General features: G+C 48.6%; 2 protein-coding genes across 3 annotated transcripts in view; one reads left to right on the forward strand and one right to left on the reverse strand.

Annotated features, from left to right (window-relative positions):
• CA12 (carbonic anhydrase 12) overlaps nucleotides 1–24,060 on the forward strand; it is a 60,695-nt gene that overhangs the window by 35,363 nt on the left and 1,272 nt on the right. The window contains exons 3-10 of one of the 2 annotated variants that reach the window (XM_007165972.3): nucleotides 4,091–4,270; nucleotides 5,172–5,314; nucleotides 10,251–10,346; nucleotides 11,177–11,240; nucleotides 11,467–11,624; nucleotides 12,978–13,104; nucleotides 22,613–22,645; nucleotides 23,514–23,601. In XM_007165972.3, coding sequence (XP_007166034.1) covers nucleotides 4,091–4,270; nucleotides 5,172–5,314; nucleotides 10,251–10,346; nucleotides 11,177–11,240; nucleotides 11,467–11,624; nucleotides 12,978–13,104; nucleotides 22,613–22,645; nucleotides 23,514–23,601 — 889 coding nt within the window. The remainder of the gene's footprint in view (nucleotides 1–4,090; nucleotides 4,271–5,171; nucleotides 5,315–10,250; nucleotides 10,347–11,176; nucleotides 11,241–11,466; nucleotides 11,625–12,977; nucleotides 13,105–22,612; nucleotides 22,646–23,513; nucleotides 23,602–24,060) is intronic. The other variant, XM_007165973.3, reaches the window with a different exon arrangement.
• APH1B (aph-1 homolog B, gamma-secretase subunit) overlaps nucleotides 1–24,060 on the reverse strand; it is an 85,434-nt gene that overhangs the window by 5,895 nt on the left and 55,479 nt on the right. The window lies entirely within an intron of this gene.

Consider the following 24,060-nt stretch of genomic DNA (forward strand, 5'->3'; position numbering starts at 1 on the left):
CTGGGAGATACACATGATCTCCTTTATCATGATCATGGGAGGAATCTAATCCACGGAAGAGGCAAAGTCACAACCCGAGAGAAAAGTCACATTTTGACGGTAGCTGGAAATAAATGCTTCTTTTGGAAGAGTCAGTCCCAGGAGAGGTTTTCTGGCAGCAGAGCGCTTGGCATGAGTGTGAAAGCTGAGACCAAGCTGAAAAATTACAGCCTGGGCCGCAGCTGCCAGCGAAAGAAAGGGCAGTGTTAGAGCAGCAATGAGTCACACGTTGCTCACACAGAGGCTGCGGGGCAGAAGGGAGCCTGCTGCCTACGTGCCTGATACTGGGTGTCCTGGTGCCCAGCCACATGGCACCTCTCTCTCTCCCTCACAAGCCACAGAGATCAGAGGCTGCTCTGACAATGTCTCTAGCCATGTAAGAAGGGGACACAGCCATCACACGCTGGCGGAGGGTTCCGTGAACTGCAATGAAACCCCATACTCAGCAGATCGTCTCCCAGGCTACCGGCCAGCAACCGGATTTCTTTTTCAATGAGTGGCCCCAACCAGAACAAAACCTCATGCAGGTACACTAGAAAGCTAGGAGGGTAAATTTTGAACCTGAGCAAGTAACATCATTTTTCTTTACTTTTTATAGGAAAAAGAAAATTATGTGGGGGAATAGAGAGAAACTAGGAGGTTTAATATAGGTGCATGCTTCCCTGGAGAGGAGCAAGCACAAAATTAGCAGGAGAATCCAGCTCAGTAAACATGTGAGGGCCTGCTCTATGCCAGGCATTGTGGACAAGGCAGGGGTGAATGAGACATGGTCCTTGCCTTCAAGGAGATCATGGGAGAAGGCGGATATGAGCGTGCACGAAATCTCCTGGATAAATAATGAAATAGAAGGCATGGAGGTCCTGTGACCCAGGCAAGGTAACTCTGTTACTAAGCCAAAGTCTGTCTTTGGGCAAGTCACGTCATCTCAGTTTTTCGTCTACAGAATGGGGCAATTCTTGCCCTGTTGACCCCACAGAGTTGTAGAGGTGTAAGGACCAAAACTACTAACATCATCATCATCATCATCATCACCATCGTCATAATGAGGAGGAGGAGGAGGAGGAGGAGGAATAGAAAAGGCTTCCTAGATCCTGCTGCCCAAAGGGCCTGTGATGGGCACTCAGGACGAGTGCTCCCAGTGGTCAGCAGCCCAAACCGGCGGCACTGCCCACTCTCCCGCCAGCCCCAGGAGCAGCAGCGCCCTGTGCCCTCGTTCCCACAGCTGCTTCCCACTGGGCACCTCGTCACATGCCCAGGAGCTGACTTTGGATGAGCAATTCTCTCCAACCCGTTCCAACCGGCCTGATACAGAGGTGAAGGTGCTTAGTCCTAGTAATCTTAATAAATCTCAGAGCTTGAGAGTCAGAAGGGACCTTCCAGAACATAGTGTCCACCCCTCCCATTTGTACAAAGGGCAAAGGAGACTAAGGCAGGGAATGTGACCGGCTTGAGGTCACTCACGGAGGTGGAGGCGGGGGGCGGCTGGTGCCGGAACCTGGTACTCTGGAGTCTCCGGGTCCAATACAGCTGCTTCTCTTTCCTAGGAAGGTTTTGCCACCACTGACTCTGTTGCCTTTTATATCCTTAGTCTTTTCTGCTCCCAAATACCTAATTTGGCCAACTTCCAAGAAAGTATTTAGGGCAAAAGAAAAATTCCTCCTCATAACCTTTCCCCAAGCTCTCTGTTCTTTGGGGGTCTTTCATTCTTTGGGGAAGATGTTTACTCAGGCCTGTTATGCATGTGATCCTAAGCATGACATGGGTTCGCAGAGATGAAATGGGATGGCCCAGTCCCCTCTTCATGAAACCTTCAGGGGAGCTCTGGCTCTGGGAAAAGAAAGTTCTTCTTACTCCATTCCCTTTAGCTATGTGTTCAAGGGGAGATCTCTTTGCCACGCCTCTTCACTTCCTCAGTTTGTCCATTCATGCCTGTCTGGCAGCTTCTGCCACCCTGGCTGTGGGCCCAGATGCTGTTGTGAGCAGAGAAAAAGGCTGGCAGCCTCACTCTGGAAGGGTTGCCACCTGGGAGCTGCGCTGCTTCCTGACCCTCAGGGTTGGCATGATACCTCTTGACTGCTTCATCTCTGAACCCTGTGGTCTCTAAGGAATTCGGTTTTGCCCTCAGCTGAGTAACTGCCCTAATCCAGTCTGCGCCCTGGAGTGACTGCCTTGGTGTCCTCCAGCCTGCCTCTCCGCCAGTCGCCATCTTGGTGTAGTTTAGTTGCCTTGAGTCCAGGGCTTTGAGGCCGTGGAAAGAAAAACAATACAGTTCAGTGGAAACTCTTGACATGTGAGAGTTGGGAAAACTGGTGTCCAGTGAGGGGTTGGGCTGGAGAGTCTGAAATCCCTTCCAGCTGCAATATTTCTGAAAAGGTATACCCGAAGGTTGACAGCCTGAAATATTAGAGGGTTCGCCTGTGTGTATCCAGACCTAGGACCAACTCCTCATAGCATTTCAAATGAATGTGGGCACCAAGTTTTGCTTCTGACTCTCCCTACTCTCAGGTGAGGTCCCCTAGTTAGAGAACAAGGTGTAGGGGATGGGGATTCTGTGAGGCCGGTGTACACACAGGCATTCCTGTGAAATGGTGCTGTGGTCTATGGCAAGGGTGCCCAGAAGACGTGGTGTTCCTTCCCCTTCTGCTCTAGGTGACACCCTTCCGTGTGCTGAAATACTGATGAATGAACTCCAGGTGGCAAACCTTGGTTCCCAACTCCTAGAGAGCCCACAGGGTACCATGGTTCTACTCTAACGAGCCGTGACCTGCCAATTATTTGCTTTTCCGGAGAAACCTCAGCTTGAAAATCCACTTAATTACCATGGGAGATAATCTTTTAAACACAGCCTTACATCCTTGAAAGACTTTTCCCTGTGGGAGTAAGAAAGTGTACCTGAACATGGGATTGGATTGTTTATTTTCATTTCCAGGGGAAGGACTATTACCTGGTAGTTAGCAAGAAGCCTGAGCCCTGGAGGGTTTATTTGATAAGTCTGCTCCTCCTCACTGCTAGTTTGTCAATTATATTGTAATAATTAGTTTGTAATATTGTCATACTTTTCCCCAGCGTAAACACTGCATTTAGCTCTGTGATTCCAGGCTTATAATTACTTGATATTTTCCAAGCTTCCCTATCAGGTTGCGGGTTTTTACTTGCTCTAGATGTGGGTATTCAGAGTCAATGTCCTCAAGGGTTTTCTATCAGGAAGATCATACCTGTAAATCACCAACCTCAAAGACCTACCTGCAGTTGGAGACAGACTCCAATTTTTCCAATGTGGGACATCCCAGTGAATTAAATAAATTCTTCCCCACTAGGAGAGGGAAGGGTGGAGGGGCAATATAGGTGTAGGGGAGTAAGAGGTACAAACTATTAGGTATAAAATAAGCTACAAGGATATATTGTACAACATGAGGAATATATTCCATATTTTAAAACAACTCTATGTGGAGTATAACCTTTAAAAATTGTGAATCACTATATTGTACACCTGTAACATATAATATTGTACAGCAACTATACTTCAATTTTTAAAAAGTACCAAAGGAAAGAGAGCCATAGGTTTTAAACTGAACTTGAACAACAACAACAACAAAATGTCCTTAGCTTCTAAAAACACAAAAAAATTATAAAATTAAAAAAAAAATTCTTCCCCACTAGAATGTAAGCTTGGGCAGCCCCAAGACCCAGAGCAATTCCTGCTCATAGTAGGTGTTCAATACACAGATGTTAAATTGCTGAGAGTCACAAGGTCTTCATGTGGAATGGATGTGCATTGGGTCGAAATATGAACAATGGACAGGAGAATGCAGAGTCCCTGCCATGGGACTGCTCTGGTCCCTCTTTCCCCACATCACTTCAAAAGCAAATGGTCTGGAGGCATTTGCATGACCTGATTCTGTAGGCTGGGGTCTCTGGGCCTTAAGAGTATACCTCTGGGGATTAAGAAAAGAATAGAAAAGGAGTAATTGTATTGCACACAGAATTAGAAGGTGAGGAAAAACTTTAGTGGAAAACGGGTCAAGTCATGGACCTGAATCTCTCCTTCCAGGTCCCGATGGGGAGAAGAGCTGGTCCAAGAGCTACCCATCATGTGGGGGCCTGATGCAGTCCCCAATAGACCTGCACAATGACATCCTCCAGTACAACGCCAGCCTTGTGCCCCTTGGCCTCCAAGGTTACAGTGAGTCTGCCGACCAGCAATTTGTCCTGACCAACAATGGCCATTCAGGTGAGGGAGCGACCTCCAAGACCTGAAGGGGTGTCTGAGCTTTCCTCAGCTCCCTGGCCTCTTCTGTCTGCCGGGGCAGGGGGTAGGGTGGGTTCTACTGAGGCACCCAGGAAGGAGGGCAAAGGGGAGCCTTGAGGGATGCTTGGACCACTCTCTCCAGGGGATGCTGCAGGTCCTGGGCTCGGGTGGTTCTGCCGGGGTGGTACCTCTCAGAAGCGGCACATCTCTTGGGATGGGAGAGGGGACAGGCCTGAGCCCCTTGGCCTATTGGATATGGTGCGGGAGTGAATTCTGGGGCACCATGAACAACTCAAGGGGCCACGCAGTTTACTGGGGGGCTTACCCAGTCTTTGGAGTCAGACCAACCCGAATTTGAATCGTGGCTTGACTACTTATGAGTCATGAGACTCTGGATAAGAATTTTAAACTCCTTGAGGTTTCATCTGGAAAATGGGCATATTGATGGGTACTGTAAAGACTAGAGATTATGTATGTTAATATCCACAATAGAGAGGTGCTTAATAAATAGCGATTATTATTGTTGTTGTTGTTATATAACTCTACAGCTTGGCAGATACTTCATGACAGGTTCTATCTTCATAGCCAAGTGTGTAATACATGGATATATAAACAAACGTTCATCCATTGGTCTCAATTAGTTCCTGCCATCATTTTCCAAGGGGAACCAGGAAGGTGCTTGTGCCACTGGAATAGCTTTAGTGAAAGGGGGACATTCTCAGAGAAAGAGCCCAGGTTTCTGACCTACAGGCTGCATCTCTCTGGTCCCCACCTCGCTGTATCCACGCGCCCCCGTCTGGGCCCCGGGCAGGTGAGGCCTACCTGCTCGCAGGCAGCACTCAGCTGGCCAGGGCTCTGAAGACTGCCCCCCCTTTCCCTGCAGTGAAGCTGAAACTGCCCCAGGACATGCACATCCAGGGCCTTGGGGCCCGCTACAATGCCTCGCAGCTGCACCTGCACTGGGGAGACCAGAATGAACCTCACGGCTCGGAGCACACTGTCGGTGGGAAGCACTTTGCTGCCGAGGTGAGTGGGGCGGCCCGGCTGGCAGAGGATTCCCGGCGCCCTTCCACTTGGCTGGTGTGCAGATAAGATCAGAGCATAGGGGGTGAGGTGGAGGGTGCCGTCCCGCTCTACACACCCACCCCAGCCCTGCTGACAGCACAGGGAGGTATAGCCACTCCGGCCACGCTGCAGCTCACCTGTGGTGTCCCGCTTCCCTTCCTCTCCTGAACTTGCTGAGTTTGTTTCCGTGTCTTTTACTGAGTGATGCTGCTCAGAGGCAGTGAGTGCTCCCAGGGGGGCACAGTGGGACACACATGCCCCTGTTCTACACGTCGCCCTTCTGTTTGCACAGATTAAGATCCCAGCAGCTTGTGTGGCTGATCCATCCCACTGCCAAGTCATACTCGGCGAAATGCTCCCCCAACTTTTCAGTTTTCTTCATATGCCATGCTGCTTGCATAAGTTTTTCCCATCCCATCTTTCCTTTCCCTGGGCATGGGTTGTGCTTGGAGCCTGGGGACCCGGGTCCAGGGTCACTCTTCTATCTGGCCACAAATCAAGGGATGACTGGCATTATAACGCGTAGGGCATTGTGGCAATCAGAGACTCACTGAGGATAGCCTGGGACATCATCACAGTGTTGCGTTACGTTGCTCTGAGGTGCTACCCCAAATATCAAAGAAAACAGGAAGAGGAGCAGAGCTTTTTTCCTGCACTACAGGTGTTCAGTGGAGGCTGGGGGATTGAGGTGCTCCATTTCAGAGCTCCTGTGGGATTGCACTTGGGGGTGTGGTTCTGAATGTTTAAAGGGCAGTAAATACAAAGGGATAAATGCTACTGATCAGCTAATGGAGCCCATGGTAAACAATGACACGACCATTCTCCTCTGTTCTTAAATGCCAAACTGCTTAATGTCTTAGGCTAATTAGAGGTTGAGTTACAAGAGGTGGAAGAGCTATAATTCTGGCCCAATGGATGGCCCTACTGGAAGTGCACATATTTCAGACCAGGCCCCTCTCTGAACCTCCAGGACTGCAATTTCTTTCAGCCTAACTGCAATATGGAGGCTTCTATTTTCCCACGGGGAGTAAAGGAGTTAGGGTGTAGGCTGAGAGGGTTTGGGCATTTAAAAATAGTTATTGTATTTTCTGCTATTAAGCCACATCATCAGACCAAGAGCCTGGTGAAGATGGACCATAAATGTCAATAATAGAGAAAAAAAATCAAGGTGACCCTAAAGTGGCAGATTCTCTATGGCGGGTCCTTGAAAGTATAGCAGTTCTTCTGGCTTGAGTCTATATAAGAAGACTCTCTTAATCCTCTCAGCAGGGAATTCCCTTCTGTTTGTATTAGTCTTCACCTCCTCTTGATTTCATCTGAACAACTGAGAAAAGTGCTAAAACAGAACACAAGCTCAAAGGTCAGCTGTAAAAAGAAATAAGGATCGGGACTTCCCTGGTGGCACAGTGGTTAAGAATCTGCCTGCCAATGCAGGGGACACCGGTTTGATCCCTGGTCTGGGAAGATCCCATATGCCGCGGAGCAGCTAAGCCCGTGAGCCACAACTACTGAGCCCGTGTGCCACAACTACTGAAGCCCACACGCCTAGAGCCCGTGTTCCACAACAAGAGAAGCCACCGCAATGAGAAGCCCGCACACCTCAACAAAGAGTAGCCCCCGCTCGCTGCAACTAGAGAAAGCCTGTGAGCAGCAGTGAAGACCCAATGCAGCCAAAAATAGAATCAATCAATCAATCAATCAATCAATAAAAAGAAATAAGGATCTAGGACCTTCAGGGTTTTAGCCACATAGAGTTCTGCACTATTTCCCAAAGCAATGCCAGGACAAGATGGTGTGGGGCTGTGTGGAGGCTACATCCTTTGGGGGGGAAAGATGGTAAAGTAGGAGCCCCTAAGAAATCCTTAATAGAGGACCATTAAAAAGAAGAAATAATTTGATATAATTTTCTTTTAATTAGAAAGGGCCAATTGAAAAGTGGGGAACACTGAGCTGTATTCATTAACATATGCTTGAATTCTATTTATAATCACATAAGACGGGAAAAGAGATTAACGAAGAAAAAGAAGAGAGGTAAAATCTCAGTGTGTCATAGTCTCAAGAGGCAAAGAATCAACTAAAATACATGTGATCATATATAATATAGTTTTTTGGAGGACAGGTGATACCACCTTTAGGATTAAAAATCAGGTTAAACAAAGTAGGAGGATGAGATTCCTGCATGTCTAAGGGGCTTTATCAGAATGAAGTCATGTCTATAAGCTCTTAATGTCCAGAAGGAGAATGTAGAATAGACATAATATATTTAAACTACCCAAAAATTACAGGAATTTTTCTGTGAAGAATGATAAAGATTTCCAACAACATGCTTTATTGTTTAAAGCTTTAATACCTGAAGAAAATATAACATTGATCATATAAAAATCAATCCAAGGCATGACATAAGGGAGTTTGTGATACAAATATTACCTTAAATATGAGGTATTCAAAGGTGATGGAGAAAAACAGATATGTTCTTAGGAGCCTTGAGTGAATCAGTGTGAGAAGGAGTTATTTAGGAGTAAGTGAAGATGTGAAGATGCCCAGATAGCGGTTCAACCAAGGAAAGTGTGTTAGGTATCTATTGCTACATAACAAATTACCCTAAAAATTGGCAGTTTAAGACAACAAGCATTTATTATCTTGCAGTTTCTGTGGGTAAAAAACTTGGGAGCAACTTAGGGGACTGGCTCTGGTTTAGAGTCTCTCATGAGACTGCAGTCATGGTATTGGCTGGGCTACAGTCATCTGAAAGCTTGACTGGGGCTGAAGGGTCTGCTTCCAAAATGGCTCATATGGTGGACAAGTTGATGCTGGCTATTGGCAGGAGGCCTCAGTCCCTTACTACGTGGACCTGTTCATAGAGTTGCTTGGGTGCCCTTATGACATGACAGCTGGCTTTCTCCACAGTGAGTGATCCAAGTGTGAGCAAGGGGAAAGCCACAATGCCTTTTATGATGTGGTCTCAGAAGTCATATATTATCACTTCCACCTTACATGATTTATTAGAAGCAAGACATTTAGTCAATGCCACACCTGAGGGGAGAGGAATTAGGCTCTACTTTCTGAAGAACGAGTCAAAGAATTTGTGGATATATTTTACCACATCACATAAGGCAAGAGAGAATAGACAAAGACCAGAGCAGGCTTGCTGGTAGACCTAAGACAAACTTCATTTCCTGTATAAAGCTGATGACAAGCAATACAAACTATTCCCCTTTTGCCAACTGCCAAGAGGTCCAGCTATAACCCTTTAGAATGGGCTAGAGCGGCCTCTGGCAGGAAACAAGAGATTATCTGAGATTTTTAGGAACACTTTCACTCTACAAATATCTATCCACCTGTTTCCTGAAGGCTGGAATTGTTTTAATATTGAGGCAAAAGCCACATCTGGAGAGAAGAGACAACAAAGAAAATGACAATTGAAACAAACACCAATGCAGCTGAAAATGGAAATGTTTACTAACCAATTGGTGGGGAGTCTCAGATCACAGACTTAACCTTGTCATGTAGGGGGAGGATGACAGATTCCAAAAGAATTAGGAGAAAGGACTGTGAAATAAAATGGAGTCACTTATGTCAAGGGGTTTTAAAATGGAGCTGGGAGGCCATTAAGGAGGTGAACCTTATGCATGTCCTCACCAGCGGGAACCATGAACTTCTGAACTGGGCCAAACCACAAATACTCCAAGGACTCTGCAAGAACACCTGCAACTTGTCACATTAACGAACTTTTCCCTCCCTCTAGTAACAGCCTTAGTAGTCAACCATGTTTAGCCAAGACTAGCTTCTGCCTCCAACTTGAAAATTACAAAATTCTTTGTAATGCAAACCTCCCTTCTTTGCCTTTAAAAGCCCTTTTTACTCCCTAGCAGGACACTGTTTGGGAAGCTACCCAAATCTGTGTGCCCTAAATCGCATGCTTTGATCCAAATAAACATTTTTTTTGCTTGATTAAGAAAAAAAAAATCAGGTTAAACATTGTCAGAGCTTGTCATAACAATGTCTTAATGCTTACCTAGACTGTTTTTTTTTTAATTTTTTAAGACTTTTTTTTTTTAGAGCATTTTAGGTTCACAGCAAAATGCAGAGGAAGATACAGAGATTTCCCATATACCCTTTGCCCTCACACGTGCATAGCCTCCCTCATTATCAACATCACTCATCAGAGTTTACCTAGACTTTTTAAACCCAAGATTTCTCAAAAACTTCTCTTTTCCTCACTTTAATAATGATAAGTAATTTCTGCTTTGAAAAAAAACGAGTTTAGAATGGTATTTTGGAGTCTACATTCATGGAGTAGCATTTTTGTTTCATGGTCTCTTAAAATATAGTTGATACAACCTTTATAAAAGTCATGTTGTGATTGTCTCCACCTGAGAGATAAATGCATGTCCTGCTCTGGGTACAAGTATGATTAAGTTACAGTTGGAGGTTTACTGCCCCGGCCCCCAGATCAAATGCAGAGTGGCCAGGCTGAGGCTGGGCAAGCCACATGGGACCATTTTGCCCCAGGCTCCAGAATAAGTAGGAAAAAGCAGAAGGGAGAAGTGCTCCAAAGTATCCAAGCTTTTTCACTGCTAGTATAAAAACCAATTTGTTCATTCACTCATTCAATATCTATTGTGTACCTGGTACTTTTCAAGCACCATGTCAGACACTGGGATACCATGAGTGAATAAGACGGACAGACTGGCCTGGTGGAGTTTGCAGTCTAGACGACTGAGAGAAAGGGGAACACTGGGGTGGCCATGAGGCAAGGGTCTGAGAGGCCGAATCTAGCTGGGGATGGGGGTGGTCTGTCCCTCCCATTGGATTCCAGTCTCCTGCAAAAGTGAAAGCTTCCCATGGGTCCCTATCCCCTGATGGGTAGCAACTCACCTCCCCTCTCCCACTGCAGCTGCATATGGTCTATTATAACTCGGACCTGTACCCCAATGCCAGCATCGCCAGTGACAAGCCAGAAGGCCTCGCGGTCCTAGCTGTTCTCATAGAGGTAAGAGAGGCATTTTACGTGAAACTGGAGGTCAGGATGACATCAGACCTGGCCTGTGGTTCCACGCACACCTGTCTGTCCGTCCGGCTGTGTCTTGGCTCTAGAACAGGGGGTATCTCCCCACAGGGCTCCTGCTCTCTTGGCCTGGAGGCAGCACTTTCTGTGGCTGGACAGCAGAAATGGGCATGTCCTAGGTGACACTGGAAAGATGAGTCCTAGTCCCCAGCCCTATTGCATAATCAAGGAATTGCCAAGTTGGATAGGACCTGTCGTGGGTGGGGGAATCATTCACTGCTGCCCCATCAGATGCCTGATACAATTTCCAGTATCCAAGCTCCATCCTTTATAAGAACCCCAGCGTAAGTTCTTTCCTTAACCCCAGAAAATGGGAACATCTCCTGATTTGCTTGCATTTTTCCCCCTAAGGAGACAGCACGTATGTCGTTTCTCAACAGGCTTACTTGCCTGATTTGGCTTGCATGAACTCAAGCTCCCTTAAGTTCTGGTTAGAGAACATGCTATTTGTGGCCTTCAAGCTCACAGCCAGATAATCAGGAGCACAAGCTATACCTATTGCTCGGGGACACCCCAGCCCCAGTGCCTTGAGCTGGAAATAGGATGTCCTGAGATGCAAGAGGGCAGGACCATTCCGCCAACCCCCTAACAGCCTAGTGATGCATCATAACTGTCCTAGTAAAGTGGATCCTTTGGGGAGGATCTCAGCAGTGGTGATTACACACCCTCAGCAGAGCCCTTGCATTCACAATTGTCAAGCCAAGCTCAGCCTATCGAATTCTGTCCCTGTTCAACCTGCCCCATCTCTATTGCAGATGGGCTCCTTCAATCCATCATATGACAAGATCTTCAGTCACCTTAAAGATGTAAAGTACAAAGGTGAGAGGTCCTTGGATGCTTATTCACCCTCTGTTGGAGAAGAGTGTATTCACCCTTGTGTGATCTGAAGAAGAACACATGCAGGGGGCCAGGTACTGTCTGTGACCAAGTCCTAGGATCAGATGGCTCAGAATGGAGCTAGTTCACCTTCCTAGTCTGTCATATGCTCAGCTGCACCTCTGCCTTGGGGAGCAAGGTGACATCATCCCCCAACATGTCTCTCCAGGCCAAGAAGTGTCCATTCCGGGTTTCAGCATTGAAGAGCTGCTGCCGAAGAGGCCTGAGGAGTACTACCGCTACCGAGGGTCCCTGACCACACCTCCTTGCTACCCGACCGTGCTCTGGACGGTTTTCCGGAACCCTGTGCAAATTTCCCAGCAGCAGGTAACTGTCGTGCTCTTCCTCGTCAGAGAGCACGTGGCACCTCGGACCCTACCACCACCCATATCATAATCAACGGCTTGATTTCCTCACTTAGAGTTTCATGGGCAGCTATTCAAAACCTCTCCAAATATCACAGGGGCTTGGAAGCACTTCAGAAATTACAGGCTGAGCTTCAAAAGTGGAGCTATCAAGTCAAGTGGGGAAAATGAATCTGTCTCCACAGTGCTTTAAATAAGAGCTGTTAAGCTGCGTTTCCTAATATATCCCTCAGTGGATAGTGTCTACCTCCCAGGCAGGAAAGAGCATGGCTCTTTTACAGGGGCAGAATAAAGATAGGATCAGGTTAGACTGTTTAACAAGCCCGGGGGGATGGGGATTACAGCAATGAGGAAGTGAGGATCTCTGCCCTCAAGAAGCTCACAGTCTAGTGTAAAACTGGGGGGACAGAGTCCTTAGGAATCATCTCTAATCCTCTCATTTCTTAGGTGATGAAAGCAAGGGTTAGAGTTGAGGAAACTTGGGGATCACCAGCTGGTTAGTGACAGAGCTAAGACCCAAAGATAGAGCTGAGTTCCAGGTCACTGCCGGTGTCTCTAGTCTGCAGCTGAATTTCATCAGGAGGAAGCACGGCTGCCCAGGAGACGGGGCCAGCGGGCTGCTGCACACTGGCTCATGGCCCCCACCCGCTTCATGAGCCAGCACAGCTCTCACTGCTGCTCCTTCCTTTCTACTATGAGCTACTGATCTGAGTAGCCTCGATAAATGGCAGCAAGTAAGCTGACAGGAATAAAGACATGATGAATCAAGAGATAAAATGATCAGAAAGGCAGTAATATGTCCTAACCCAGAAACTGCCTTGGAAACAGTTACATGATCTATGTGGGTGTATGAAAATACCATGGAACTAGAAGTCAGATGACCTGTGAGACTCTTGCCTCCCTCTTTTTGTTCCTTTTGACAGGACCATCAGACTAAGCCCCAGGCCCCTCTGATTCAGAGCTGAGCTCTGAATGAGGCTCAGGAGAGGAATGCAGTCTCCGTGGGAGACTGAGGAGCCCCTCACCACCCCAGGTTTCCCTCCCTGCAGGGCAGATTTCAGGCTTAATCAGGAACTGACAGCACGAACCCTTCCGGCAGCCCCGGGAGGTGGGAAGACAGTGGGAAGACACACGGGCTCGCCCGAGCCCCATCACTCAGACACCCGCAGGGGAGGGGCAGCTTCTGGCTTCCCCACTGCTTTCTCAAGGGTCTCCCGCCAGGCCTCGGAGGTGAGATCTGGTGGTCCTCTCCCTCGAGGTCAGGCAAGGGGGCGTCACTCTGCCCGTGGCGGGTGTTTCTGCTCTTCCCCCGCAGCTGGTGGATTTGGAGACAGCCCTGTACTGCACACGGGTGGATGACCCGTTCCCTAGAGAGATGATCAACAACTTCCGGCAGGTCCAGAAATTTGATGAGAGGCTGGTGTACGTCTCTTTCCGACAAGGTGAGGAGATGCAGCGTGTGGCGAGTGTGGTGCCGAGATGCCTGTTTTGTATGAAATCGGGTGCCCTGCTCTTGGGCACTGTCACTGATACCCTTAGGAGATGGGTTAAGAGCACTCTGGCTGCCAAGGGAACCAGATGCATGAGGAGCCACTGTGTGTGGGTTTACTGAGGTCTCCCTCCACTGACCTTGACTTCCCTGAGCCTTGGTAGAGAAGCACGAGCCAGGGCCTCCAGGCGCATGGACCAGAACCCTCATTAAGTCTGGGAGTCTCCCACAGATGGGGAAGACAGGATGGTCTGGGGGCCTCTCTGCCCTGAAGAACTACCTACCCCTTCTCCTAAGATACATGATAGGGCCCTTTTCATGAGATCAAACCTTCTAACTTCTTACAGGCTTTCTTGGCATCAAGGCCCATCTTTGGCCTTGCCAGGTGATTCCTGGCACCACTAGCACCACCAAGGTCCAGGGATGCTCCTTTGTAAGGTTTTAGAAAGTGGGCATAACCCACATCCGAGCCACAAGCAGCTCATGGTCTAATGTAGCAGGGCCCGTTAGACAAGAAAGTATCTTCAGGGGCTTCCCTGGTGGCGCAGTGGTTGAGAATCTGCCTGCTAATGCAGGGGACACGGGTTCGAGCCCTGGTCTGGGAAGATCCCACATGCCGCGGAGCAACTGGGCCCGTGAGCCACGGCTGCTGAGCCTGCGCGTCTGGAGCCTGTGCTCCGCAAGGAGAGGCCGCGATAGTGAGAGGCCTGCGCACCGCAATGAAGAGCGGCCCCCGCTTGCCGCAACTAGAGAAAGCCCTCACACAGAAACAAAGACCCAACACAGCCAAAAATAAATATAAAAATAAATTAAAAAAAAAAAAAAAAGAAAAAGAAGAAAGTATCTTCAGAACTGCCTTTTGTCTCATCTCCTTGAAGCTTGCACAGGCATCCGAGATCTATATGGAATGAAGCTTAATAGTTTGGTTTCTTCCTGAGCTATGGAAGCTCAGTTCTTCCTTTTAAATCCGTAACCATAACTCCCCAGATGGACAGTTAACATCTTGACTTGCTCGGTATCTACATCAAGACAGCTGGAAGCTGGGGGTCCGGGGAAAAGGGTGAGGGGCCCACACTCTTCAAATCGCTAAGTTCACTTTCTCACATCACTTGTGGCCAAGCTGGGCCAAGGGTTCATATTTAAGGATGACCATTAACCCACTTGTCAGAGAATCAGCTCTCCTCGTCTCACATGGGGCACCTTGTTCTGTTGTTGTTCCTTTCATAGCATGTGAGATTATAACTATCACTTGCTAAGCTTAGTGGACCACATGAAGATTGAATTTCAAGGCCCTTGCCAGAAAGCTTTAGAAACATGCCCTTCTGAACTGACCCACACATATGGTCAGAGTTACGTCCTTCTCTGTCAGTTACTTAATCAAGAACCGTCCAAGAATTTATCTTTTGGGTTCTCCTCTCCAGATATCACTAGTTAAGGTCATCTTCCTCTTTTCACCGGTTTCTTGGTCTGAAAACTGAATCTATAAACAATGGCCCCTCCTAAAAGTTGAGGATGTACATGAGGATAACTATAGCAGCTTCTTTTCCAGGAAATACCTCAAATGCATAGAATTATCCCCTGGTGCTCTATTATGGATATAACATTCTCTTTTCCTATTTTTCTAAATGAAGTATGTAGTAGTCAAGGGTTAAACGGAAATACTTCAACTCTTAAATAAAATGAAATTCCTCCTGGAGATAAGGGACACTGCCCACATAGATCAGGTAGAATTTTGCTTGTGATTCAAGGATAACAGTCAGCTCTGTTCTCTGGGCTAAGTCTCTACAAGGCACCAGGGATAGTGTGACAGATACTCCCCAACAGTCAGGAGACCCGGGTTCCAGGCCTCACCTTGTTTCCTCCTGGCTACATGACGCAGGCAAATCATGTCCCTTCTTTGGCCTTGGTTTCCTCAGCCATAAAATGATGGGTTGGACTAGGTGAGTTAAGGTCCTTTCGGTGCTAACATGTTCTGATTCTAAGTGGACATTAACAACTGTCCACCCTGACTTCACGTGGCAGGGACAGCGTGTGAGGGCAGTTACAGAGGAGCAGAAGAAAGCACGCAGGAACTTGACATCCAGAAGTAACCCCCACGTGTACAATGAACTGTAGCCTCGGGGATAACTAGCCATCTTCGTAGACCAGTGCAGGTATAAGCTGGCGCCTGCAGAGCAGGCAGTGCAGTCAGGCTGGTAACAGAGCGCTTCAGGAGACCCTCCCAGTCTGGCTGGGGGAGCTTGAGGGGCCTCGAAGCAGAAGCCCCCGGACCGGCTCCAGCTCAGGACGTGGAGATCACAGCCCAAATGCAGCTTTGCTGCTGCCCCTCCTGCACGGCTTACCCAGAACTGCTGCTTCCAAAGGCTGGGCTGGGCTTTCTCCCTGGAGTAAGAATCTGTGGCAGTCCAACGCAAACCTGTTCATTTGGAGGCTGATTATAGAAACTTGGCCAGAATTCTCCTTTTCCCCTCATTGCCCAAAGACTCGGGCAGCAAATGGGGCTGTCCCCTAAGAAACAAGGATGAGGCAGCCCCAAAGGAGTGAAGCCCCAAACCTCATCCCCCCCAGGGGTGCCTGCAAGTCACAAGGGCCTTCTCACACCAACGTGGAGCGGGTCTCAGACTGTAACACGCCCTTTCAGGTCGATGGGGTAAGCTTGTTTGTCAGTGGGAACCTTGAGCAATTTGGACTCAATTGTTTGCACGCTCTTCCACTGAGGCATGTCTGTAATTAGCGGCTGGTTTAATTCAGGGTCTTCTCTGAAAGTTAACAGGAACTATGGGGTTGGGAAATGAAAACTCTGGAGTTTTCTGCCAGGAAAAAAGTAATGTTAAGGAAATCCTTTATGAAAGAAAGTGCACGGACCTTGAGAGGGGGATCTGAGGTTTAACCAAATTGGAACAACTGGGACTGAATCACTTAACTGGACCCTGTATTTTCTTCAACTAGAAAAGGAACACAGAGCTTGGTTTCTGTCCTTAAGAGGTGTAGAGTCTATGACGGCCCTAGGGCAGGGTTTCTCAGCCTTGGCATCAGCACGTCAATGCTGACACTTGGAGCGGGATAATTCTCACTGTGAGGGCTGCCCTTTGCACTGCAGGATGTTTAGCAGCGTCCTTGAACTCTACCCTCTAGATGCCAGCAGCGTCCCCCCCTTGTGACAGCCAAAACATCTCTAGACATTGTCAAGTGTCTCTGGGGGAGGAGGGGCAAAGTTGCCCCTGACTGAGAACCGATGCCCTACGGATTGTACAGTGACTTTCCTAGGCCCAGAACTTTTTTTTCCCACTCCTATCACAGGATTCTAGGGTTTTATATCACATGCCCTGGTCTTTATTCTATTCTATCCCTGTTTCCCATCTTCCTTTAGGATTTGAGTAGGTACTCTTCTTGTATAATTGGGTAGGGCCAAGGCTAAGAGAAGTAGATGAGAAAGAACTATTCACCTTTCGAAGAAGCATACCAATTCCTTCACCAGGGGTCCAGATGCCTCTGAGGTAGCAACTTTCTTCAGAATCCCCTCATCATTCTGTTCCTTCCCTTTTGTATGATTTTTTTTTCTCTTGTGTATGTTGTTTCCTGTTGCCTTTGGTTAAAATGCCCTCTCCTTGTGGAGAGATGATAGTCAGGCCGGGCACTTTTTTTCAGCTCTTAAAAAGTGCCTCTTCCAAGTGGCACAAATGGAAGTCTTGAGCTGAAGAGAGGAAACAAGACTCACGTCCTCCAGGTGGGGTCTTGGAGAGGAGGAACACATCCTGGGAGCAGTCCAGATCTCGTAGGAGTCAGCTGCCCAATGTGAGGAAGGAGAAAGACAGTAGAGGCACATCTATATAGTTCAGGGGCCCGATTCTCGGTTCCCCAAAGTTGACCTCTTCCCAGCCAAAGACACCAACACTGGCTCCAGATGGCAAAGGGTAATAAAGCCAGACCAATAAAACCCAAATGCTAATGTTATCAAGTTCTATTTTCAACATGTCAGGGCAAGGAAAACTTGAAGGACAAGAGGAAGCCAAAAAGTTTCTATAATCGTGTCTTCAGTGCGCTTGCTCTGAGCAAGTGCATGTCACATGCCTCAGAGCCTGGAGCCAGCAGAGGCAACACTTAAGACAAGAGTGCTGGGCAGTCGAGGGGTAGGGCTTTCCCCCTCAGCAGAGCTGTGGAGTAGCCTGATTAGAATCTGCTTGACCCTGAGGGACCTGGGTAGTTTCATAAAATGTTTAAAAAAGAGAGAAAAAAAACGTTACAAAGCTAAGATGGCTAATTATCTAATTTTTTGAGACTAGAATGTATGCTTTGTGGTTATTGACCTTGTCAACTTTCTAAAAGTCCCTATTTATAAATAAACTCTATTAGATGGAAAAAGATTAATTATTCCAAAGGATCCAAATGAAAGACCAGACGCGTTCCCCTTAAAATCCCCTACCCCGGATACAGGGTCTGAATAGTCAGGAATGATCGTCAAATGTGCTAAGAAGCGGAGTCCTAGTCACACCTAATGCAGCTCAACATACCGCGTATTACTGAGCACGCCCCACGTTAGCCACTGCAGGGAACAGAAAGCCCCACCAGGGATGTTCTCTTGCTCCCAGCAATAAGCCTCTGGCCCAGACAGCGGGAGAAGGGGTCAGGCGGAAACCTGGGACCACCCTTTGTGGTTCTGCTCATCAGCACCAGCTGATCCTTCCAGCATGTCTCCCCTGCTCCCATCCTGCCCTGGGGGGCCTCCTTCAACATGGCAGGTGCTTTCATGTGTGCATGCTATTGACTTTTGCACACACAAGTCCCTTTGTCTGGGATGCCCCTCGTCTCTTCCACCAGGAAAAATTTTCAAGACCCAACTCCAACCATATCCTGCCAAAGTCTTCCCCATCCCCCTGAGGGTGACTTACAGTCTCCTGCTTCAGTGCAGCTGAACTTGTTCATCTGTGTTATAGTTTTCAGCACACCACAGGGTAATGATGCATTACCACGCAGAAAAAGAAAAAGAAAAAATATGCCTCTATTACCCACACACCACGAGCCCCTTAAAGCAGGGGCTGTGGGCGTCTTACTAGCCTTCTGTGCCGGGCCCCGTGCCTGGTGCTCATTACAAGTCTGAAGGAATGGAGCCGACCCGTCTCCCTTCCCCTCTCCCCACCAGTGTCTTCTCTGCAGAACGATCTAAACAGAGGCCTGACCAGTTGTCAAGTTTTAGTTTTATCAAGTCTTATTTTGCGTAAAGATCAGAACGTAGCTGTCAAGTGTTGAAGGTCTGGGAGGGGGTTGCTGAGGGATGCCGTCAGGCCTTCTGTCATCCGGGGTAAGAGCCCCGGTCCCACCACCTGTCATTCCCGCAGCACAAACAGCGTGACCCCCAAAGGGAACTGAGAGCATGAAGCACCCCGTGCTGCATAATAACCCTCGCCCACTGTCCCAGGGTTTAGGCCCCCTCAGAGCAGCACGGCTCTCTCTTCTGGGCCAGCATTCCTGCAATCTGGAAGGCAAAGCCATCAGGCCCTAGCACGGTCATAGAAAACCAGTTCCCACATGTAATCTGGTGGCATCTTTTGGGCAGACTTATTTGTAGAAATTACTTCTTCAACGGGTTCCACAGTGTTAAGAAAAACTCCAGTAAAATATGTCCTCTTAAGATAGTTATGCTCAAAAAAAAAAAAAAAAAAAAGATAGTTATGCTCTGTGGTTACGGAGGGCATCTTCCTTGCTTTTCTTACCAAAGCATCATCCAAAGAGAGGACCAGCATTTCAGTTACTTGAGTCTATGACTTGTATTAAGCATAATAACTAGAGTTTTACCACCTGAAACTGGATTTTATATATTTAAACTCTCAAATCCCTGCTAAACCAAAACACTCCCTGCCTCTTTTATAAGACTGGAGACTGCTAAAGACATACACCTATACGTATACGTATCTAATCACTGTGGAACATGTCACCTACTAAAACAGTCCATACTTTAAAATAATACACTGAAAGGAAAAGGATTGTATTCCTTTTATTCAAAACTCTGTTTGAATAAACAGAATGGCAAATAGACCTAGAAAATGCTAGACTTGTTTCAGGAATGGCAAGCTGTGTAAATGAGCTGCTTGTTCCTCCCGCTGGACTTTTCTGTGTGTGCACCTGAGGCTTCAGAAGACCTCAGACGCAGTTAACCAGCATCCCTCGGTCCAGCAAGATACCCGTGGAAGGCACAGCACCTGAGCCAGCCAGACAGGTAGCAGTGCCCTGTGGCGAGCGGCTTGCTGATCTTCTCGGGGGTCTGTACCTTCCCGGGTGAGGCATGTGGTACTGGAGTTCTTCTCTATCTGTGTGATTTCCTTCTGTGTGGCGTACTGTCCTACTTCTGCTCACCGTGACTCGTACTGGAGCCTCGTATGGAGAGAAGGCGGCTGCCCCACATCTGTAATGGCACGTACCCTCGTACCTGCCAGCTCAGGAGCCCCTTCGTTGCGTTCTCACCCCGTGCCTCTCATGGGCCGTCTCTGTCAACCAGCCTGTCTCGTTTCTCCTGTCTGTCCCACTGTTCTTCAGTGGGAACTCCTTGTCTCATTTGCCATTCAGAAACCATTTCTGTGTTTAATCTGCAAGTGAATCTTTGCCCCTCCCTGCACCATCTTTGATGCCTGTTCTCTGCAACATCCCAGAGGCGCTGCGGGGATGCAGGCTTTGGCTTCTCTCTCTGGGCACTAGTCCTCTAGTCGCCCCAACAGTTCTCCTGATGCCTTTTGTGACCTCCCCTCTCCCTTTAGTTAGCAGATGCTCTGGCATCTGCCTCCATTGGGACCCAAGCCCTGCGCTTTATCCAGCTCAGCAGAGGAGCTCTGCTCCTTGATGCTTGGTGCTGTCTCACCTGGCAGGAGATAGCATCCCAACGTCATCTTTCTGCCCCGGGCTTCCTGGCGGGTAGAATTCCCACAAGGCGCCGCCCTCGCTGCCATTCCTCTTCCCAAGGGGCTTATGCTCTTCGCTTGCTCAGTCAAGCTGCTTTGTTTTTTGCTGCATCAAACACTTGGCTGTAAAGCATCTGTCCCAGTCTCTGGGGACTTCCTTGTCTTCATACCTGCTTGGTCTTGTTTCATTGTTTCCAAGGAGAGGCAACTTAGGCCCTAAGAAGTCGTCATCCAGGAGCAAGGAACCCACATTAGCGCCCTGGATTAAATTAGGCTGTTGTTTATAAGGCCTAATACAGCCAAGGACACTGCTCAGTGACACAGGAAAGCCAGACTCTCCTTCCAGATCAGCCACCCAGCTGCGCCACGTGTGCATGAGAAAAGTCTCATGCCTGGGGCCTTGCTTCCAAGCCTTCACTCTGCTCCCTAAGACCATGGCCTGAGGGTACCTCCTCCAGCCCCAGAGTGGGGCTGTCAGTTGTCTGGGGGCCTGTGTGGCTCTGAGGATGTATGAGGTGACTGTGAAAGCGACGACTTTAGAGACCGTCCAGTTTGGACGGCTTCGCCAAGTGGTTAGGCTTACTAGTAACAGTCTTATGTGGCGAGAACTAGTTTAGTACCACAAGCATCTGGAGCTTTAGGAACAAAAAACAGAAGTGTATTTCATCAAAAAGGCTTGGAAAAGAAATCACGACTAGTTGGGTTTTTTTCCAGTGGTTGTTGTTCTTAAGATCCTAGAGGCCTTGGTTACCTCTAGGTACCTTAAAAAAAAAAAAACAAATTATAGTGTGCAGAGGCCACAGGCCACGCAGGGAACAGAGCATGTGCTGTACAAACACTTGATGCTTTCCCCAGGGGGAGACTCACGTCCTGAGAATCTCCCCAAGCCACAGACTGGTCCCTGTGCTCAGGGCAGGGAATCAGGCGAGGGGAGCCACGCTCTCTGCCAGCTGGGAGGCCGCGGGCTACCAGCGGTGGCCGGCAACAGCCAAGAGAACAGGCCACCCTGCCCTTTGTGGACGGCTCCTATCCACACCTGCCCTGCTTATCCTTTCCACAGTCTGGGGCCACCCGGGAAGCCAGACCAGGGACAACTAGGGCCCAGCCGTGGACCAGGGAGGCTATGGTTCAATATTAGACTGTGGAGGAAGACAGCAGGGAAAGAACTCGGGGCTGATGGCCCCAGGGGAATCAGCCAGACTGGGGCCAGATGGCAGGAGAAGGGGGCGAGCAAAACCTCACCCTGCAGTCTCAGGTCTGGTTCCCCAGGGTATCAAGTGCCCCAAGGGGAGGTGGTCCCTGGCCCTCGGCCTGCATCTCACACTTGATAGGGGCTCTCCCAGGGTCTCCGTCGCCATGGTGGGCTCTATGGGCACAGGCTCTCCTGAGTGTCTGGCTGGGTGGCCACCATCTGCACAACTCTGGCTTCCAGTGTGAACTGGAACCCCCCCATCCCCTCCCCTCCCCCGCCACAAGCTAGAAGTTTCTACTGAGATCAGAAAACCACCAGACAGGCGGGTGTGTGTAAGCAGAGACTTTCTTTAGATGGAGAATCTGACTGGAAGAATGAGGAGTAGCTCTGAGAACCTGGAAGAGGCTGGGGTAACCTGGGGGCTTTGTGACTGGGCGCCTCTGTGTTGCTCGAGAGGACAGACTCACTCAGGGCCCTCCCCAGAGAGGTTCCTAGCAGGCTGACCACGGGATTTCACCTTAGATCACCGGGCACTATTTCAGCCCCACTGAGGACCCCACTAACTCACCCCATCCATCTCCAACAATAACTTGCTGAAGAAGCCACGTTCCTCTGTTTCCATGTAGCAGGGAAGAGAGGCTGGTATGGTGGAGGGGCTTCTCCAGTTTGTCCAGTGGGGCCACAGCAAAAAAAGAAAGAAAGAAAGAAAGGAAGGAAGGAAGGAAGGAAGGAAGGAAGGAAGGAAAGGAAGGAAGGAAGGGAGGGAGGGAGGGAGGGAGGGAGGGAGGGAAGGAGAGAGAGAGAGAGAAAGAGAGAAAGAGAAAGAGAGAGAGAAAGAGAGAGAGAGAGAAAGAGAGAGAAAGAAAGAAAAAAGAAAGAATAAATAATAAATAAATAAATAAATAAAAATAGAACCAAACCATGACAACATTACTGGATGGGGATGGGTGTAGAAGGCTGGTGACAGGTTCCAACCAAGCTCTGCTGGCCCCAGCCAGCTAGAACCTGGCAGCTTCCTTGCTGAGGAAGACAGGTAGGTGCCAGAGAAGCAGATGACAGCTCACCAAGGTAGACTCTGATTCTCACCCTTCCTCACCTTCCAAGTTGGCCATATTGTATCAAAAACTGAAGTCTTAGCCGCGCAAAGAGACTGTTGTGATTAAAGGAGCATCAGAGGGAGGGATCACAGTGTGAATTCCCTGGGTGGGCAATTCCCTCTACCCCATCAGGCACCTGAGCCAAGAGTGAACATCCCCAAAAGGGCTGCATCAGCCCTGTACCTCCACCCAAACAAAAGGTAGAGCTTTGCTCAACACACTGGTCAAATCTGCCAGGGTTTGACTCGGTTAATTTCCAGTCTTCTCCTCTCCCCTTTGAAGGGCCAGACCCTACGTACACAGGACTGAGTCTGGGTACGTGGCCAACCGGCCGTGCATGCTGCAGCTGGGTGATCACTGTGATTCTCGGTGTGATCTGGGCCTGTGATTCTTCAAGCCCATCCTCTCTGCTTCTCCGTGCTATCACTCTGACTCCTGACCCCCTCCTCACTGTGTGTCTTACCCTCAAGTCACTCTCTGATTTAAAGATGAGCGGCCAATCAAATGCTCCCCTGATGAACGACCTAATCACTTTATAGCATGTGTACATTCAAAGAGCCTATCCAAGACCTTCTGTTTGCCAGGATGGGAAGCCATTGCCTAAAAACTAGGCCTAAGCCCAGTATGGAGGTTGGGTGACCAGCCAGTTGACCTTGGCAATGGGCCCTGGTTGTTTTGGACTGCTTAGGACTGTGTAATGGAACTTGGGGCCAAAGCTGATAAAGAGGCATCTCAAGGGGCCTTAAATCCAGCAAGCAAAAATGGAATAAGTTCTTATTCTGTAGCCCAGGGTTTCTCAAAGTGTGGTTCATGGACCACATATATCAGCATCAGCTAGAGGTGTTTGGTTAAAATGCAGATTCCTGGGCCTAACTCCAGATTGAATCAGAGTCTCTGAGGGTTGGGCTCAAAAAAAGTCTACATTAGACACAAGCTCTTCAGATGATGCTGGTCCAAGTTTGAGAACCCCTGCTGGAGAATCGCTACAATTTGCGAATGGCCCCCTGTGAGTACTCCAGCCAATCCTGCTAGGCCAAAGACCAGAACCTGAGAACAGAGATGGGGAAATTACACCTTTCTGTGGATGATTCTGCAGCTGTCACTTGACTGTGCACACATGTGCTATGGGGATGAGATGAAGGGGAAGGGAGGATTGTAATGAGTGTGCACTACCCCTCAACAGGCATCGCCCTTTCTGTGGCCCTGGCTGGCGTTCTGGGCATCAGTATGGTCCTGGCAGTATCCATTTGGCTTTTCAGAAGGAAGAAGAGGTGAGTTGGTTTGGGCCCAAGATGGGAGTGGGTGGCTTTGTGTCCATGAGGATTGATCTGTTTGGGAAGGCAGCCTGCAGAACGAAGAGCCCTGTCACCTGTAGCAACACTTATCCTAGGAGTGCCATTTCCCAAACACCACTGATCCAGTGAGACACTGGGTGCTGGTGGTTCAAGAGTCAGTGCGCTCAGAGTCGAAGGTGCGTCTGCCAGCTTTGCTGCCACTGCTGAGACCTTGGACGAGCCTCTCGATTTGGAAGGGAGGTCCCATTTACCTACACACAAGCGCCAAGGCTGTCTTCTTTCTAAGATCTTGACATCCGGTTTTTCTTCTCTGAACCCAGAAGAAAACTGAGGGAATTTTTTTGATTTCTTACTCACATTGATGCCCTTTGCTTGTGTTTTTATTGTCATGTTTAGTTTTTCCTAAAACCTAATTTATTTTTCCTGGTATGAAAA

This window comes from Balaenoptera acutorostrata, chromosome 3 (genome assembly GCF_949987535.1).
Source record: "Balaenoptera acutorostrata chromosome 3, mBalAcu1.1, whole genome shotgun sequence".
Classification (NCBI taxonomy): Eukaryota; Metazoa; Chordata; class Mammalia; order Artiodactyla; family Balaenopteridae; genus Balaenoptera; species Balaenoptera acutorostrata.